The 19,293-nt window shown below is 41.7% G+C and overlaps 1 protein-coding gene across 2 annotated transcripts in view; it reads left to right on the top strand.

Moving 5' to 3' along the window:
- Window positions 1-19,293, top strand: part of LOC147709418 (xanthine dehydrogenase/oxidase-like) — a 379,031-nt gene that overhangs the window by 290,812 nt on the left and 68,926 nt on the right. For both annotated transcript variants that reach the window (XM_086927988.1, XM_086927987.1), the window contains exons 24-26: window positions 6,314-6,400; window positions 12,879-13,070; window positions 14,480-14,625. In XM_086927988.1, the coding sequence (XP_086784114.1) occupies window positions 6,314-6,400; window positions 12,879-13,070; window positions 14,480-14,625 (425 nt within the window). The remainder of the gene's footprint in view (window positions 1-6,313; window positions 6,401-12,878; window positions 13,071-14,479; window positions 14,626-19,293) is intronic.

Below are 19,293 nucleotides of genomic sequence, written 5' to 3'. Positions count from 1 at the left end.
TCGGGTACTTGGTGCTTGAAAGTGAATGATCTTTGCTTAAAGTTTGGCATCATCACGATTTGGGAAATACAGAATATCGGTTAAAGACCAATAATGAGCCAGCAGGAGATATGATTTCTCATTGTGTATCAAAATCACTGTCTCTCTGTTATTATCAGTTTGAACCATTGTTCAGAATTTAGCAGTCCTGACCTGAGACACACAATGTTTGGCAGGTCTAAGAAAATTGGATTACTGTTTGGGGTGGAAAACTACCCACTTCAGAGAATAATCACACCCATGTCAGGGTGAACCCTCAATGTCACTAAATTAACCTTATCTCACTAACCTGGTAGCTACGGCACAGAGCAGAAAGGTTTAACGTACGGAAATGTGTAAAGTATTTAGGCAGTACCAAATCAGTAATAAAGTCAAAACAAAATAATAAGAAACCCAAACCAAATTAGAAAAATAGAGTAACATTTAAAAATAAAATTGCACCTAGAAGACAAAAATCCAATCGGGAAACTGAGAGATGATATTTTAAAGATTATGAGAAAAGTAGCATCAAAAAGCACAAAGCTCCAATATATATAATGGTTGCTGTAAATGAAGACCTAGAAGCTATTTCACTTAAACTGGTTGGATGCACCAACCAGGTTCAACTCGTTCAAGTGTATTACCTTGGGTCTTAGTCTCTGAAATGTCAAAACTGTTTGGTGGGGCAAGGCAGCAGGCTCTATCTAAAGCTATATCTGATAAAGTCTTCATGAGGTCAGATAGGTGTCAGATAGGTCCTGCTGAATCTGTTGGTTTTGACGGGAAGGATCCAGAGCGAGAAAAGTTTACATTTTGCATCCAGGGATGGCTTCTCGATTTTCAGAAAACTTTGACCCCTTTGCCCGGTCAAGACTTACCGTCGGACTTAGGGCCTGATTTATATGTTGACTGGAAGGGAACTCTGTTGCTCTGGGAATGGAGTTCCCTCCCGGCTAACATAGTGGTCAACCAACCCAATAAGATTTTCGGGCAGACTGTTACAAATTGGGTTACTGGTTGACTGGGGTGTGAGCCCTGGTCAAGCATCAACAACAATCCTAGTCAGGGTAAGGCACAAGCAAACCTCAAATCAACGTGTGCTTAACCCCTTGGCAGCTTGGAACAGAGCAGTCAGGCTTGGAGGCAATGTGAAAGTATTCGTGCAACACTTCAAACAGTAAAACACAACACAAAAAGATCACACACCAGGTTAGTAACATTGAGATCTAATCTAATCAGTAGAACTAGAGTTATGAATTTTCAAAGAATAAAGTGAAAAATACTGCCTAAAAGCAGAAATGGCCAAATGGAGACATCTGTCAAGCTGGCCTGGGTCAAGGTCAAAAGTTCAGACCGACTGCCATACAGCGCAGGTCTGATAAAGTCCCAGATTTGTCCTGCTGAACTTAAACCTCCTCTAGTTTTGTCCCAAAAGTCCCATTTGCTTTCGAGAGGGTCACCAGGAGCAAGGAGACGGTCATGAGTAGTGGTCGGCATGGTGCGAAGAGTAGGCTCAGCATCGCAGATGGGGGTGGCTAGAGCTCCGCATTGGGGGTCCCGCATGGACTGTGAATACTGACGTGTAAAGATACTGGCTGGGGGCAGCTTGTGCTTATTTGGGAACAAGCAGCATGTTTCTCCTGCAAATGGGCTCATTCATAGTCGCGAAGGCCCCAAAAGAGTGACTCCAGAGCTCGAGAGCCCCACCAAGGGTCCAGGACCTGTGAGGCACTATTTGGGCGTTAGGAACTAATTGAAGACATGCCCAGGAGCTTTTGGGTAGCCTTTTATGTCCCTAAGGCTCAGATCAGGAGGCCAGCAGACTAGCCGTTTGAGTTACTCTGCATTCCTGGGTTCAAGGTGAATTTTCAGATCCAGTTCCTCTTCCCGAAGCAAGAGGACAGCAGGCAGCAGGTCAGCACAGCAGGGTAGCACTTCCTTCAGAGCAGCAGTCCAGCTGAGTGACAGTCCTTTTAGCAGCCCAGCAGTCCTTCTTCCTTGCAGAGTATCCATTGGTCCAGAAGTGTATTGAAGTGATGGTGTCTGAGATCCTTCTTGTATACACAGTTGTAATTTTGAAGTTGGGAGAAGCTTCTAGAGGCATACCTTCAAAATGCACAGATGTCCTGCCTTCCCTACCCTGGCTCCAGACTAACTACAGGCCACATGCAGGCCTTTGTGTGGAGGCATGACACAGCCTATTCAGGTGTAAGTGAGACTTGGCCCAGCTCCTCCTACCAATCCTGCCAGTGATGGCCCATCTAGTCACACTTAAGCTCCCATTGTGTGTGGCTAAGAGTAATACACAAAGTCCAACTGTCAACTCCACCCAGTCATGTGACCAGAGACAGACACCAACTGGCTAAGGCAAGAAAATGTCATCTTTCTATCAGTCAGAAAGGGGATTGTGACTCATAGCTTACGAGTCAATAAAGGAGTTGCACAGCTTTATGCACATTTGTTTTGAATTTTATCACGTACTCACTCGTAAACCAATTTCATCCATTTTATTTCAATAATTTATTCATTTTTTGTCCGTCACGTCACAGAAAGCAAAGTTCCATATTTTCACGCTTGTTAATTGCTCTCGGATTGCCCATCCGGGCTTATCCGTAAGCACGTAAAGAGAACTTCATCAGTCCACTACATATCTTCACCCAATGCATTTCGGTCTCGTGTTCGACCTTCCTCAGGGGTATCTACAATTATTAAGAATGCATATGTCAGCCCCACATTTTTTATTTTACAAATGAATGTAAATAACACAAAATCATTTTTTGCTCAAACCCCAAAATCATAATACAGCCTTCTAAAACAAATTTTTACTCCCCAATGTTCAGCTGTGTACCTTCTGTGCGACATTACCCCTACATTCATAACACCCTCCCCATGGTTTAAACAGAATCAGTTTCCGATAACACTTTAGATGCAATAGCCAATCCTGCTCACATTCCGCCAATCGGTTATACCACGTATCTTACTCTCCCCAACTCCCCAGATTGTACCTGTGGTCCATTTGTCGTGATTCCAAGAAATAACTGCTCCATGCAGAACGCCATGTTGAAACCCGCCTTTTTGCAAAACTCCCTGTTTATCACCTGTGTGTACTACCCCACCTGACTCTCTCGCTCCACCCTCAAAGGAACTAACCAATAACCTTACCAAATCCCCAAAATGTTCCTCATCAGCCCTCTTTGCCAGAAAAACAAAACAAATAAATTATTGAAATAAAATGGATGAAATTGGTTTAGGAGTGAGTACGTGATAAAAATTCAACACAAATGTGCATAAAGCTGTGCAACTCCTTCAGTGACTCGTAAGCTACGAGTCACAATCCCCTTTCTGACATTGTCTTAATCGTGCACTAAAAGGAGGGAAGTGCACCAGGAGTGTATGCATGCTGAAAGTGAAAAATATGAAGCGTTTAAATTAATGAGAAGAAACCGGGTGTGCTGCAGACTCTTTGAAAAACTTTCTATAAGTGCCATTTTCAGAATTGTAATTTAAAATCTGACTTCACCAAAAGTTAGGATTCCAGAGACACCAAAGATGGATCAGTTATTTCTTCCCATTAGGAAATTACACGTATATAAGGTAATAAGGCAACTCAAATGTTATCCTATGGGAGAGATAGACCTTGCAGTTTTCAAAAACGAATTTAAGAGTTTTTCACTACCAGAATATGTAAAACTTAAAAGTACATGTCCCACTTTTTAAATACACTGCACCCTGTCCTCTGGGCTGTTCAGGGCTTACCCAAGAGGTGACATATATGTATTAAAAAGGAAGGTTTTGGCCTGGCAGAGGTTTATCTTGTCACATTGAAAAGGTAATTTAACACTGCACACATAAGCTCTACAATGGCAGGCCTATGACATGTTTAAAGTGCTACTTAAGTGTGTGGTACAATCAGTGCTGCAGGCCCACTGGTAGCATTTAATTAGCAGGCCTTGTGTATATGTAGTAAACATTACAAGGGAAAAGTCATAGGTACATTAAATATGCCAATTGGGTATAAGCCAATGTGTTCATGTTTTGAGCAGAGGTCACAAGCACTTTAGCACTGGTTAGCAGTGTTGAATTGTGAAGATTCCTTAGTCCAGCAAAAATGTCAGCAAAAACAGGAGGTCTTAAGGCAAAAAGGTAGGGGAAAACCACACCACAGATGCCAGGTCAAACACGAACCATCAGGTTGGCTATGGGGGAAGATTACGCATTCTCTTTTGTGGCCAAACTTCTCCGATGGCCTTGCAGAGTAAGGGCTGTTGGAGAAATAACTGCATGTTCATTTGCCCAATTTAGATGGGTAGACATGTAGCTATCTTTTACTGTTTTTCACTGCTAGGTAAAACCTGGCAATGAGAGTCAGTAAAATAGTAAAAATGCTCTGCCTGCAATGGGAGAAGACTACCAGGCTGGGGGATCCTTTTTTTTCTTTACAAAAAGAAAATCCAGTTTCAGAGTAAAATGCATTGGCAGGAACTGCTGGGAGGGTGGTTGCTGGCAATACCTTTATAAATGACCACCTGTGTGGTAGTCATTTATAAGTTAGGTCATTGGTCCCTCCACCACGTGGATGGAGTGATTTACTAATAAAATACTGATACAAATCAGGGCCTTAGTCTCCTTTTTAGAGCTCTGAATTATCCATCTGTTGAAGGCTGCATTCAAAATGACTTCCACGAGCTCAGAAACGTTCTCACAAAGGTTCAGCTGAATTGGATTTGCTGCTGTGGAGAAGCTCATAACGGGAAAACAAATTATCAGTCTGTAGAGGGAATGCCTTGGGCTTTTGCAGCAGTTTCTGTTTGCCCAAAAGCAAACAATCCCATCTTGCTCTTTACTGTCAAATTCAAAGATCTGGAAATCCTTTTCGATTTGTACAGAGTTTGTGTTCCCAAACATAGTTATGGCCTGGATAATGAGTAGTCATTTTCTCTGTGGTCACTCCAAACCAGAAACAGTAGTCTCCTCCTCTTTGGTCACTCTAATTCAGTTCTGGGGACAGCTGGCCACCAATGGGATTGGTGCCAGTCTGACTAGGCGGATAAAAGCTTGGCCTTTCCACGTGTCACCTAACATTTTCCTTAGTCCTCTTTGAAGTCAACTAAGTTCCTGAGCCCACCCCAACTGGTTTTCCTGCTTCACACCCAAGCCATTCTGTTTGCTCAGGGGGCGTTTTTCACACCTCAAAATGGGTAATCCTGGCTGGGATAGTGCTGGAGATCTAACACAAATTAGACTCAAGGAACTTCAGACAGGCAAAAGGTAAGTTTCTAAAAGTTACTTGTCCTTAATATTTAATAAATATCATATTCCACCCATGAGTTGCATTTTTAATAGCTATTAGAGATAGTATTTTATTATTTTTCTAGCTGGTCCCATGCCTGAGATACATCATTTGTATCTGCCACAGTAAAAATAGCTGTGTGTGCCTTGTCACTGTAGGAACATGGTAATATTCATTTTCTACATGCCACAATTTTAAATATTATCCATCCTGCCTTGCGGGCTGCAAGGCTTACATAGAGTAACTTATCAATATTTAAAAGGGAGGTATCACCTGTCAAAAGGGCTATTTTAATATGTTGCACTGTAGGTCTTATACTGAAGCAGTCAGGCTACACAGGATAGGCCTGGGGTCATGGTTGCACTGCCACTATAAGGGATGACACAGCAGGAGCAGCAGTCCATCTGTTGCTATTGCCTTGCAGGCCCTGGGTACTCTTTTTATACCACACACTGGGAACATAAGGTAAGTTCCTTGTGCCAATTATGTATTAGCAAATTTAGCCAGGCTTAAACGGAGAGCAGAGGCACTTTACTCTTGGTTAACGGGGGAACAGAGTTCTGACGCCAGACAAAAATAATGCCCATCAAAGGCCAAAATCCTGGGTGACCATGCAAAAAAAGGCAGATTTCATTCATTGAGTGCTCTGTGTATATCCCTTGACCTTGGACAAGACAATTTGAAGACCATTGGTACATGTTTATGTGCTTATCAAGTCACAAGCTTTTACCAATCTTTTTTAAATATTGTGGATAACTAATTATATTTCTTAGATATTATTGTATTCTCATATCTGTATATTATCTTATTCCCCTTTCAAAGAACCCCTCTGAATTCCCACTCCTGAAGGCACCCCAATTAATCATCCCGAGTGCTAGCAGCGAAGTGAGCAACAATATGTGAGGGCTCCTGTGTCTCCCCTCCCTATCTTCTCTGCAGATCCTGTGCTACAACTCTCTTTCAGAAAATTAGTAACATCATTACTGTTCAATTTTGTCTTGATAGGTTGGCTTCATGAAGAATGGAAAAGTGACTGCCTTAGATGTCACTCATTACAGTAATGCTGGCAACACACAAGATTTATCTCACGCAGTAAGTAGCAGAGACTAAGTGTGGTGTTTCGACATGTTGTGTTTGTTTGCGTATACCATCGTTCCTATTTACAAATTCATGAAAGCATATAGCTGTATTGTATTTTATTGAATTGTTTAATTTATACAATTATCATATCCCTGGTGGCGGTGTATTTTGCAATGGGTGCCTGGGACTGTTTTGGAGTGCCTTGATGAAATGGGTGTTGGTTCTGGCTTGACTACTATGGGAGGAGATGAGTGTGGTGAATAAGGATTGCAGAGGTGCTCTAAACATGGTGCATCATCATTGCTTTCAGGGACTGGGATCCCCTCAAAAATTACATTTTGCATTTGTTGAATTACAGCGAGAGGGGGCCTGGAGCAGTCGCCTTGATCACTGTCGGCTCTCCCAAACAGCCACGCTCACAAGATGGGGCAACTTCCACTTTGTGAATGCTTTACCATACTTGTTAGAAATGGGAGTCTATGGTTGGCAATGGTTTGCACCTTTGTCCAAATTGGGACCCTTCCTTCTGGCCAGGATAAGAGAGATACACTACTGAAAATAAACCCATCTCACCCCCTTGATAGCTTGGCACAAGCAGTCAGGCTTATCTCAGAGGCAGTGTGTGAAGCATTTGCACATAAGGATAGGATAGGATATATGCTTGTACAGTGCTCGAATGCCGTGGCATCTTGGCGCTGGTGTATGTTAAAATGGTACAGCCTGTGTTACCAGGGAGCTAGATTGAAGTGAACAACCACGTTTTCAAGTCCTTCCTGAAGGACTGTCGATTTAGTTGGAATCTCATGGCTATTGGCATTTTGTTCCATAGCTTTGCCGCACAGTTTGAAAAAGTTCTGCCGCCCCATTTTACCCACCTAGTCCTATTAATCTGGAGGAGGTCTAAATTACTGGACCTTAGGGCACGAGCGGGGGTATATGGTACAAACATTTTTTGGATGTCCCTGGCCCAACCCCCTAAAGTGCTTTATGAACCATGCATAAGGCCTTGAATTCCACGCGCTGCTGCACAGGGAGCCAATGCAATGCTTTGATTCCTGCCGAGGTTGATTGACCTCTAGGTCATCTGGGTTTTTATCAATGCCCAACAACAGGGCATAGCAGTAATCAAGTTTGGATAACAAGAAGAAGCCTAGCTTCGAAACATTTTGACAACGCACACACGAGGTGTTGTACATTAGAATACAAAATACCTCGCAAACACTTTTTTAACAGTACCAGCACGGAGGCTCATTAAAATTTTTTGTTAACCTCACGTGCCAGGTACCTTTTTAACATCACCTTATCACTTCTATGGACTCACCACTCACTTTGTTATATACCATCCTCCATACACACCACACATAGCCTATTAATAAGTCCCCCCCGTAGTCGCAGGTTAGCAGCACGCCGCATCCCGTAGAGGGGTGCGAAGACCCCAATGATGAAGCATGACACCAAGGGTCCTTTTGGTGTGTGAGGGCTATTAAAAGAACACTATGTGCTTCCCACCTGTGTAGGGACCACACCTATGTAATCTTACAGTGGATTCTCTGTGTTTAATTTATATCTGTAAAGGGAGAACAAATCTATTTCCTCTCCATCCCTTGTTGTTATATTTGAGGTTCCTTAGTTCAGCAGTAATCTAAATCTCTGGGGTATGGGCGCCAATATTTATACTCAGTTTATCTTTGTTCTTTTGGGCAGAGGGTGTCTGTGCTCAATCCTAAACCAGTTCTGTCCTCTCTGGTCCAGCTTCCCGGCAGGAGGTGGAGAAAGCATTGTGCAAGGGAGACAAGGCCTATTCAGGCGCAAGATAAATCTCCTCCCACAACTCTAAATGCAGACCAGGCCTATTCAGATGCTAATGAAACTCCTCCCACTACTCTGAATGTATCCCAGGTCTATTCAGTCCAGCCCTGACTCATCCAGAAAAGGAAGGATACACCTGACTCCCCCCAAGTGGCTGTCGGAAAGAGAATGCACATCCCCAGGCCCTATCACTCCAAAGCTAGACAGTCAATCCACAACCCAGCAGAGTCACACAGACTGGCTAAGCAAGAAAGTACCTGCTTTCTAAAAGTGGTATTTTCAAACACAGAACACAAAAATCATCTTTACTGAGTTCAGGAATCCACAACTCAATTTCTCTATCTTGTCCCAATGGGAAGATATACTCATAAGATGTTATAAGTAAACTCCCATTATATCCTATGGGACTGATAGCCTTTCAATAGTGAAAAACAAATCATACTGTATTTCACTATCGGACATGTCATGCACATCAGTACATGTCCTATGTTTCACATACTCTGCACCTTGCCCATAGGGGTAACCTTAGAGGTGTCTTACATGTAAGAAAGGGGAAGGTTAGGGCCTTGCAAATGGGTGCACTTGCCAGGTCGGCATGGCAGTTACAACCGCGCAAAGACACTGCTGTGGCAGGTCTGAGAGCCCTATGAAGGGCTAGTTGTGTGGGTGGCACAACCAGTGCTGCAGGCCAACTAGCAGCATTGGATTTACAGGCCCTGGGCACACACAGTGCACTGTACTAGGGACTTAAATGTATATCAAATAAGCAAATCCTGGAAACAGCAATCCATTTACATAATTTACCAGGAAAGCATATGCAGGTTAGTACTGAATAGCAGTGGCAAAGTGCAGAGAGTTCTAAAACCAACAAAAACAGAGTAAAAAACAGGAGGCCAAAAAGCAAAAAGTGTGGGGGTAAAACTGCTGAAAAAGCCAAGTCTAACAATCCTCTTTCAGGAGTTGTTAATAGAACAATAGTTTGCCACTACAAAAATATAAATTGTATAGAGCGCCACAAAGAGAGGGGAATTATCATTTCACACCCCTATCTTTTGCAATTCATAATGTATCATAAAGAGCACTTTAAAGAATCATGTGCCTTTTGTATATTACAACCTGTGTTTTTGTGGTTGCAAAGACTGTGATTTTGGGAATCAAATGCTTTATGATGGCACAAAATGGTTTTCATGTTGTGCCTCTTGCCCTCTGAAATAAGCCTGTCTGCCAGCTCTTCCATTTCCTTTGTCATGTTCACACATTGATTGAGCCCTGCCACCTATCAGATGGAAGACACAAGAATTGTCTATTAAGCATATTAACATAACATTATGAAAATACTCAACAAAACACATAAATAACTTAAAAGCTAAATTAAGACACCTGGAAGTGCTTGACTGCCCTTTAACGTATTGAAAAAAGCACGTTGCAGCTTGAAAAGCCACCTGCAGCTGTTGAGGACCAGAACCCTGAAATCCCACAAGACAACAATATAATTGGCCATAGTTACAACAACCAGACTACCAGGTGGAATAATCTGGCTAAATCAATGGTACTTAACCTGCTAGATTAATGAACAGAATGTCTTCCTAAAACAATCATTCTTGAAGATGCTGCAAAGCCAGCCAAAAGACCCTACATATAACATTTTATAGTAAAATGATTGTCTATTCTGCTGAGTATCTCTTCTTGCTTCATTTATCCAATGATAAAACAACCTCAAAACTTAGAGCTTCATTTAGAGTTTGGAAACTCTAAATACAGGGCATGTCCTACACCAAGGGTGCCCTTTTAAAGCTTGTCAGTCTGGTAAAAAGAGTGGCAAATGGAAGTGGTCCAGGCTACCTGCAAAATAAGTTGCAACCCTATGTTCCCCCTAATTAAAGTAATTTCAAAACTTTGTGAGGACACCAAATGCAATGCTAATGACCTCATCCCTTATGAAACATATGTGATTACAAATGTTGTACAGATGAGATTACACATCACATTGTTTTTACCACTTCACAGAGATGACTGTGGATGTAGTATAATTTGAGATGTTCTAAGTGAGGTCACCAGTAATGTAATTTAACATGTCATGTGTGATGTAATACATGAAGCCTTAAGCAGTTCATTGCGAGCCTGAAAGTTATAGTTAGCTCAGTAAACTAAATCAAGTACATTTCATTGCTGTTTTTTGTTTTGTAAAGTAATTTTGTATCTTATTTTAACACCTAACTATAACATCACATTAACCTTTGTGTTTTTCCAGTATAATTCTAGTTTTTTTAACGTAATGTAAGATGTTATTGCCATACCTAACTATAACGTCTTATTACTATTTGGGTTTTTCGGTGAATATACATGTTAAACATCATTGCTCCAATGTCCTGGTGTGTTTCCCAGTCTCAGATTCATCTGAATATCATTGGCGCACATATGGTGTAATTAGAGATATTATAGCAAAATCAGGGAGTGAATAGGGACATTATATAGAAAAGGGATACGGCACCCTGGCACCCAAGCATTCAATGCTATTCCCTGAGGATGTAACACTCATCCTAAAGGCTGTGCTTGAACCGGAAGGGGTGGTGCCATTTGAAGTGCACTTCTATCAGCCTTCCAATCCACCTCCTCAGCCTGGTCTTCTGGAATCTTTTTGTGTCTCATCTCCAAGAGCACTAACAGGTCAAGAAGTTGAAGCTTGTAGGCTGAGGTGAGTGATCTAAAATAGGACGTTCACCAGAAGGCAAGGGTGCACATACAGTGATATTGACAAGTTTCCAGTTCATACAGACACCTCAAGTTCTCCTTCCAGAAGTATAGCACAAAGGTTTAGGGCATACAGTGTCTTCACTGATGATGCAACACACTTTGGAACTATATCTCACCACTATTGTTTTTGGAAGGTATGGTTTATAAGGTAACTAATCCAACATAACTATAGCCAGCAATCTTGACAACTGGTGTCCCTGAAGCTGATCACTGCTGCACTCTTGATGTTGATTCTAAACTCCTTCCTTAAAGCCCAAAGGCTGGTCTGAATCCTAGGTACATGCATGTTGTACAAAGCATACAATACTTCAATTATTGAGGAGATTAATATTGCCAAAACCTTTGATGGGAATTCAAAAGCTTTGATGCAAAACTGATATTAATCATTCATTTTGCAAAACAAGATGAGAAAAAGAGGCCGGGATCCCATAAAACAAAAAGGCATAGCATGCATTTTGAGTTGTAAATGATACAAATAGCAATGCAATTGTAGGGCGTGAAAGAATTGTACTGAAGATTCAACAGACAATAGATTTTTACAGCTGAAAATAGGTAACACCTGAGGCTCATATTTTTATGTTATTACAATGAGCAGATGTTTAGTTAAATATGTAGCAGTAGTCCTGGGTACTAAGAAACTAACAACAAATATGTGTCTCATAATATATATGCTTTGGAGCAACTACCCCTCAATGCCACATAAAGGACACCTTCCCTTATTCCGTACAATGCTGACTAGCCTAAACAAGATTATCATTGGGAGATTTCCCCCATCATACACCCATTGTCTGCCTCTGCACATCCAATTGTCATTACTCCTGGGAAGAGAAATTAGTCACTCGAACGTACAAGAATATGTCAATTAAATTACTTTTGTGTGAGTTAAGTAAATATTTTATTTACCATGACTGAACTAGTATGCAGTGTTGTAGCAGGAGCTCATCAATTATTAAATAATGTAAAAAATAAACTTTAAAAGCATGAATAATATCACTAATCTGTTAGAATACTAAACTCGAAAAGATCCCTGCAAACAAGAAGGTGAACGGGGAGGAAAATAAAAAATACGCAAATTAAATCTATATATATAAAAGCGAAAGTATGTCGGTTTGTCCTTTATGCATTACTACACCATTCATCTGATCGGCATGAAACTTTGGGAAGTTGTTAAGTACACTCCTGCGAAGGTTTCTGGCAACAAAACAAACAATAAAAAAATGATTAATAGTTGTTGAGTGCAACTTGAGGTTTCTGGCAAAAAAAAAAAAAAGAAGAAACATTTGTTAAATATCGGCCCCCCGGCCCCACAGGGCCCTCATAATCTTTCCAATACTGAACGTTTACAGCTTCCGGTGGGACTCGCTTTTGCAATGACCATCAAAAAAGCACAAGGACAATCACTGCAAGTGTGTGGACTAGATTTGGAGAATCCGTGCTCCTCACATGGAGAACTGTATATGGCCAGCTCACGCGTCTGAAAACCTTCTGATTTATTTGTGTATGCACCAGACAGAAAAACAAAAAATACAGTGTATCCACAAGCACTCGAATAAATAAACAGATTTAAAACAACACTTTAAAATGTTTTCCATATTAAAATGAATAAGTTTAAATAAAAATGGCACAATGTAAATTAAATGTTATCATAACAAGTTTCCTTAAATTTCCTTTCTTCTGAGATCGCAGAAACGCGCAACGGGTAAGCTAGAAATAAATAAAAACTAATTAAAAGCAGAACTTTACCACAATCCCTCAAATTATCGATACAATTTGTGGAGCGTAATACGCATATTTTGAATCGTCACACAGCAGCATCAGTATTTGATATGGTTGTCATACCCCTTACCAGTTCTTCAGTTTTTGTTCCATAAAAATCGAGGCTACCTCATTTATATTAGTGTTTTGTCATTTTACTTGGTTTGATTAGATTATGGAGAGAAGTCTGTTTCAAATGGACAATACCTACAAAATTTCCAACATCCGAGGAGTGGGCTATGTTTGTAGGACTAATTTGCCCTCCAACACTGCATTCCGCGGCTTTGGAGGTCCCCAGGGAATGATGATCGCAGAGAGCTGGATGAATGACGTCGCCATGAAGACTGGACTTCCCGCTGAACAGGTACTCTTACAATAGGAATGGGGCATGGCATAGTCATGATGGTGTAGTTTGAGTGGAGTTGCATTTTCAAATTGCAAATATTGTCACAAAACATATACATAGGTAACACGCTACAAATCTGATATAATAAACCTGCTAATATTCCTATGCTTTGTACTTGCATTTATATCCATGCACATAAGGACATGATTTAGGATCATGTATTAGAGAGATATTACCAGACATTGAAAATGTATTTCTTCGTGCTTATGTGTAGAACAGACAAGCCTTGCAGAGCACTTTACGAAACTACCAGGTTAATATTATTATAGAGATATGGCCATTTAGCTACATACAAGGGGCCTCATTTATGAGAAATGACGCATCGCTGCGTGAAAGCAGCGATGCATCACTTCTCAGTGCGCACTCCTTGCGACATTCCTGATGCGTCATATTTAATGTATGACTCATCATGTCGCAAGGAGTTACAGATACGTCAGTATTTCTGACGTATCTGTGAGCGCAAAAGTGACGCATTGCTGTAGTGTGTCACAAAAGTGACGCAACTCCAGCAATGCGTCCTTTCACATGGGGCAAGCCCCATGTGAAAGGGCCTGCGTCAGTCTTACGCCTGCTGTGAGGCAGGCGCAAGATTTTGACGCAACGGCGTCCTAAAAGTGACGCAGTGAAATCTCATAGATTTCACTGCGTCACTTCTACGACCCTTCCTTGCGTCAATACGCCCCCCTTGCATACATTATACCTGGTGCAGGTATAATGTGGCGCAGGGGTTTACAAAGTGACTTTGTAAATATGGCACAACAAGGCGCATTTTTTATGCCACTGGTGCGTCACAAAAAGTGACGCACCGGCGGCGTAAAAGTGACGCACAGCCTCATAAATGAGGCCCAAGGATGGGATGTGATTGAGTTTGCAAGATCCACAAGCCGTGCTGGACCTTTGTGCGAATACAGACATGTGCCCCTTGAATGTATCCCCATGGTGGGATGGACATGGGGGCTCTGTAGGGCCCTCTTTGTTCCTGCACCGCCAGCCTTTTCGGGGCAGGCTCTGCCATGAAATAGATTGCAATGCAGAAACGCGTCATATGATGAGCGGGACCGCGCCAGTCCCCACTCAGCATATTGCATTGTGGTGCGGCTGCGCCACCGCCAGGGAACGTCGTAATCGGCAAACCTGTAGACCGCCTCGGCTGCGACACCCCAAGTGTGGCGGTCCTAAGACCACCAGACTCATAATCAGCTCCTTGGTCTTTTCACTGAATGTCCCTTGGCTCGCATTGTTAAAAGCTGTGGTGTTAGATGGACTCTGTCTCACAAAAGCAAATAGTTAATGTTAGAAAATACAGACAAAGTTCACTCAATGGGATTGTACTGATTAACAAACCATCTTTTTTCGTTTTTGTGAAGGTCCGCAGGCTGAATCTGTACAATGAAGGGGACTTAACTCACTTCAATCAAAAGCTTGAGGGGTTCACTGTGGCGAGGTGCTGGGATGAGTGCCTGGTGAAGTCAAACTATCATCTGAGGAGAAAGCAGATAGAACATTTTAACAGGTAAACACAAACTGCCTGAGATTTTTTAACGAAACCCCTAACGCATCCTGAGTAGACTAGCTGTGCAAAACGCCCACACCCTTAGGACAAGCTCTATCTCCAGTTGATAAAAATAAAAATGAAACACCAGCTGTGTTGCCGATTCAATGTATATATATTTGACTTTTAAATGGAAGGATTAGTCAAAACACATGCCGGTAAATTAAAGCTTACCAAAGCCTACCCCCTTCTGGTAGTTGCTTGTAATGCAGTTGAAGCAACGATGAGAATGTAATATTGCACCCTGATTTGACTCAAGCCTCCAAAAGGGGAGGAAAAAATACAATTCTGCATTATTGAAAATGTGAAATCATTTCTTGCAACTTGCCTGAGCCATTCTGACCAAGACTTAACGACACAGGTGAGACTCCCATGCCTGATCGCAGACCACATACAAGGGGTTAAGAGTTCTATATGCGGCCTGGAGATCAATCACTGGGTAAGTCAAGAGTATGCAACACACATTGCGTAATTTATTCTTCCCAAAGCAAACATTCATTCTATTTTCAAGGGCAGTACAGTGACATGAAGACCGATGTCTCAAGATATTGATCTCTATCATGTTTTAGAATCATATCCACAAGCTTTGGTAAAACCAATAGGTCCAGTTTTTTTTTTTTATAAAAGTGCACTAATTTGCTATTTTGTTTGTGGCTCTTCCAATCAATCACTCATTCATTCACTCATGCAATCAGCCAGTCAGCGCAATTTATTTCAGTTAAAACAAAGTAATCCATAAAACCAATCAAACATTTAAAAAAAAATCAGATTTAAACACAATAAAATCATCACTAAGGCCATCATTTATTCAGTAAACAAAGTCAACTCTGATCTTAATAGCACAGGTAAAAACTGGGCCAAAAATATAACTAATTATAACTGATTAGGGCATACGGAAGCATTTGCAAATAAATTAAAGCAGGTCTAAAGTTCTAAAACCAGCAGATCTCAGTAAAGTACAAGAAACAGGTTACACAAATTTTTAAAATAACCTCAGAAAAATAAAAAAGGAATTAATATTTGCATAGAACTATGATAACAATGATAAAGGTCATGAGATTCAGGTAAAGGTCAGCCCTTAGAAAACGTCAGCATGTTTTGTACAATGCCAGTCTGAAACGGGTGTGGTCTGTGCCGTAAGAAATATCCCACACACACTTTTTATCCACTTCCACAATAGACTGCGGTGAAAATCTGGTCTTCCTGGATCAACACTAATGTCCTGCATATAAGTTAGCCATGGTTTATTGGGTGTATTTCAAATTTCAGACAGTCTATAATAATCTCATGGTTAATTAAGGCAACAGGACGAAGCAAAATTGATAACCGCAAGAGCAGTGGAGAATAGCAGTGCAAAATAGCTCCTCGTGACAGTTACAATGGGAACTGCTCTGTGGGAGCCCAGAAACCCCCATACATACCCCATTTTCCTAAAGCCCTTTCGCACTTACTCTTAGCATACCTGCAAGCCCTTGCACCATAGCAGTTACTCATCCAAACATTCCTAAATGCATTGACTCACTCTTGCATTGGCACAAATTCTACAACCAAAAAAGACTCACAGTAATCCATAACACATGTATGTTGGAAAGAGGCCTCGTGTGCATTTCTACAGTGTATGCTGCAAACAAGAAAATATAGTCTGAAAGGGCAATGAGTCGACACAAGCAGATAGGACCACTTGATGTTGCTTTCACTTTCAAAGGGGCACCACTCTTTCAATTAGTGAGCGATGTAAGCTTAAACACTAGCCTGTCCCTTCCAATGGCTCATTTTATACTAATGTATTTTGAAACTGAAAAAGCTTTCAACTGGGACACTTGCAAGTGAAGTATCCTGCTTCAGGGTCAGTGTACCAAAAAGTCCCCAATTTTCGCTAATGATGTAAGTTAGTGACCTTGAGACTGAAATGTAGTTAGTTTCATCAGCTGCATTTATTTTAGGTTGGCAGCATGAAAAGCAGTGTTTTCTCAGCGCAAGGCCACTGTTACCTTGGCATATACGTGGCTGGGAAGCACACGTCTACTTTTGCTGATGCTTTTAAGCAAGTGGTGTACATAAGATATGTTATTTTACTTTAAACATCACTCATCATTATTTGCAGCAAAAAAACAACAACAAAAAACAGCTTATCCTGTAGCAGGTACCAGAAATAACAACGATATTCTTTGGATGAGCTAGCAAATCATTGTGTTGATCTTTCATGTAGGTTACACAATAGCAAAGCAAGGCAGGCAAGTGCAGTCTCCCTCAGTGTTGCAGCCCTGCCAAGTACCATGCATCAGAGGTTAGACTAAAGCATTTTGGACCAATTCCCAGCATCACCACTAGGATATGAGATTGTCACTCAGTCACTGGAGCACATAAACTGATGGTTTTAATGGTCTGTTTGACAGCGCCGCTGTCGTCAGACAATTGTGTGTGCATCATTAAAGACGGGCTTCGACGCCGCCCACATTTTAGGAGGCAGGAGTATGTGTTTTGATTGGGCAGAAGTGTGCTTCCACAAAAAAGTGCCTGCCCTCCACAAGGTTGTAACCATTTTATTTATCCAGCAGCCTGAGCTTGAACTTTCAGGTGGACACACAAAACAATGTAAAACTATCTAAGGGCCAAGATGGAATGGAATGGAAAAACACTTATAAAGCGCGTAGCTACCCGAAGGCATCCGAGTGCGAGTAGACACAAATGCTTATACAGATATTTGGAACAGCAAAGTTTCAAGGAGTTTCCGGAAGGTCAGGAGATTAGACTCCCGACATAAATGGAAAGCGAGGGTGTTCCAAAGCTGGGCAGCATTGTAAAAGAAGGAACGCCCACCACTTCTTGCTTTATACATTTTGGAACTGATGTGAGAAGGAGGTTGGTAGAGCGGAGGATTCTACTAGGTCAGTATGGTGAGCCAATAGTTTGAATAATTGCTGGTCCTTTCCCCCAGAAGGACTTATGAGTGATACATAAGGCTTTAAATGATATTCTCTCCAGTACCGGTAGCCAATGGAGCCAATGGAGTTTTTCTCTGACAGCAGTACAGATAGGAGGACTGCAGTCATTAACCTTCATGGACTTTTAGATCTGGCTTGAAAGTGCAAACGTCACCTGACGATCCAACCTAAACCAATATCATTATACAGTCCTTTGCTCCAACACAAATACACATCCATGAAAGTGTCACACAATAACATTGTAAGTAGTCGTCTCCTGTGATTCTCTCCTTATTGCATGAAAGTGTTGCCCAGTAGTTTACATCATTCTGCCACAGGGTAGTGGCTGCTGGTTTGCTACATTAGTCGTCACTGATATCTTCAAACTCTTACAAAGGTCAGTTAAAAGTATTTGCAATATTTGATATTTTTCTCTCCAAGGATGGGAAAGGAAAACATATTGAATCCATGTTCATACTCCATTGCAATGCTAACTCCAGTCAATCATTATGGGAAGGTGGTAAGTCCATGACATTTCTGCCAATGTGTCATGTCTTAAGTAACTGACACCTTCGACCAGACCTGGCTTTTTAGTCATGGTCACTTTGCATTCAGGGAAATAGGACAGTCAACATCCATCGACTCTTAAGGTCAGACCTAGATGATATAATGGACAAAAAGGTGAATTTTTGGCATTTATCCCTTTAAATAAAAGAAACTGGTTTGGTTTTTTGCACAACAAATTGTCACTAAAAGTGTCACAAATAATGCCTTAAAATGTAACAAACAAGAACACTGTAAATTTGCTGATGTCATACATAAGCAAAATTAAAACTTGGCAGCTATGTTGGATGTTGTGTTCCCATTGGCTAAAGTATTGCCTCACTTGTGTGCTGCTCGGCATGGCCATGTCCACTGTTGTCATGGAATGGACCTGTTGCGTCCATTCAAATGTGTCTTCGATTTGTAAGCCCTCTATAGCAAGAATGCTGCGACAACAAATGATTGATGAAATGCTGAATAAATCAAACGTTCTCCCCCAGTCTCACCATGCCACTCCAGTTTGGACCCAGCCATAGGCAGAGCAGTCTTGACCCTGCTCCTGATGGGAGCAGTCCAGCCCAAATGGCCAAGCAGGGTCCTTCCTGGACCCGAAACACGCATTCTGGGACTGGTTTTGGGGTAACACCCCATATCAGCCAAGCTAGCTTGAATCCAGTGGCACAGCGAGCAAGGGATCCACGCCTAGGCATACCCAACCCACTTAGGGCGAAAAGTGCTGTGCAAACAAATGATGGACAGAATGCTGAATGAATCAAACATCCACCCCCAGTCAAGCGATCTGGGTTAAATCCATCGATCTGTTGCTCACTACGGGCCCGATTCACAGAACTAACTTAAGACAAAATCCTAAGAAATGAAATGAAATGAAAAATTACACTTGTATAGCGCATAAACTACCCGGAGGCCTCGCAGCGCTAGTGACTGATTGCTTAAGGCGAGCTCAGGGTAGTTCAGCAGGCTTTGGCAAACAAGTGAGTTTTCAAAGCTTTTCTAAAGGACATACGGTTGCTGTTCTCTCGAAGAGGGAGAGGGAGGGAATTCCAAAGCCTGGCCGCAGTGTGGGAGAAGGAGCGGCCACCCCAGCGGGCTTTGTGAACTTTGATGGTGGTTGCCAGCTGAAGGGTGCAAGAGCGAAGGGATC

This window comes from Lissotriton vulgaris, chromosome 6 (genome assembly GCF_964263255.1).
Source record: "Lissotriton vulgaris chromosome 6, aLisVul1.2, whole genome shotgun sequence".
Taxonomy (NCBI): Eukaryota; Metazoa; Chordata; class Amphibia; order Caudata; family Salamandridae; genus Lissotriton; species Lissotriton vulgaris.
The sequence above is the reverse complement of the archived record's forward strand: the minus strand, read 5'-3'. Positions and strand labels throughout refer to the sequence as shown.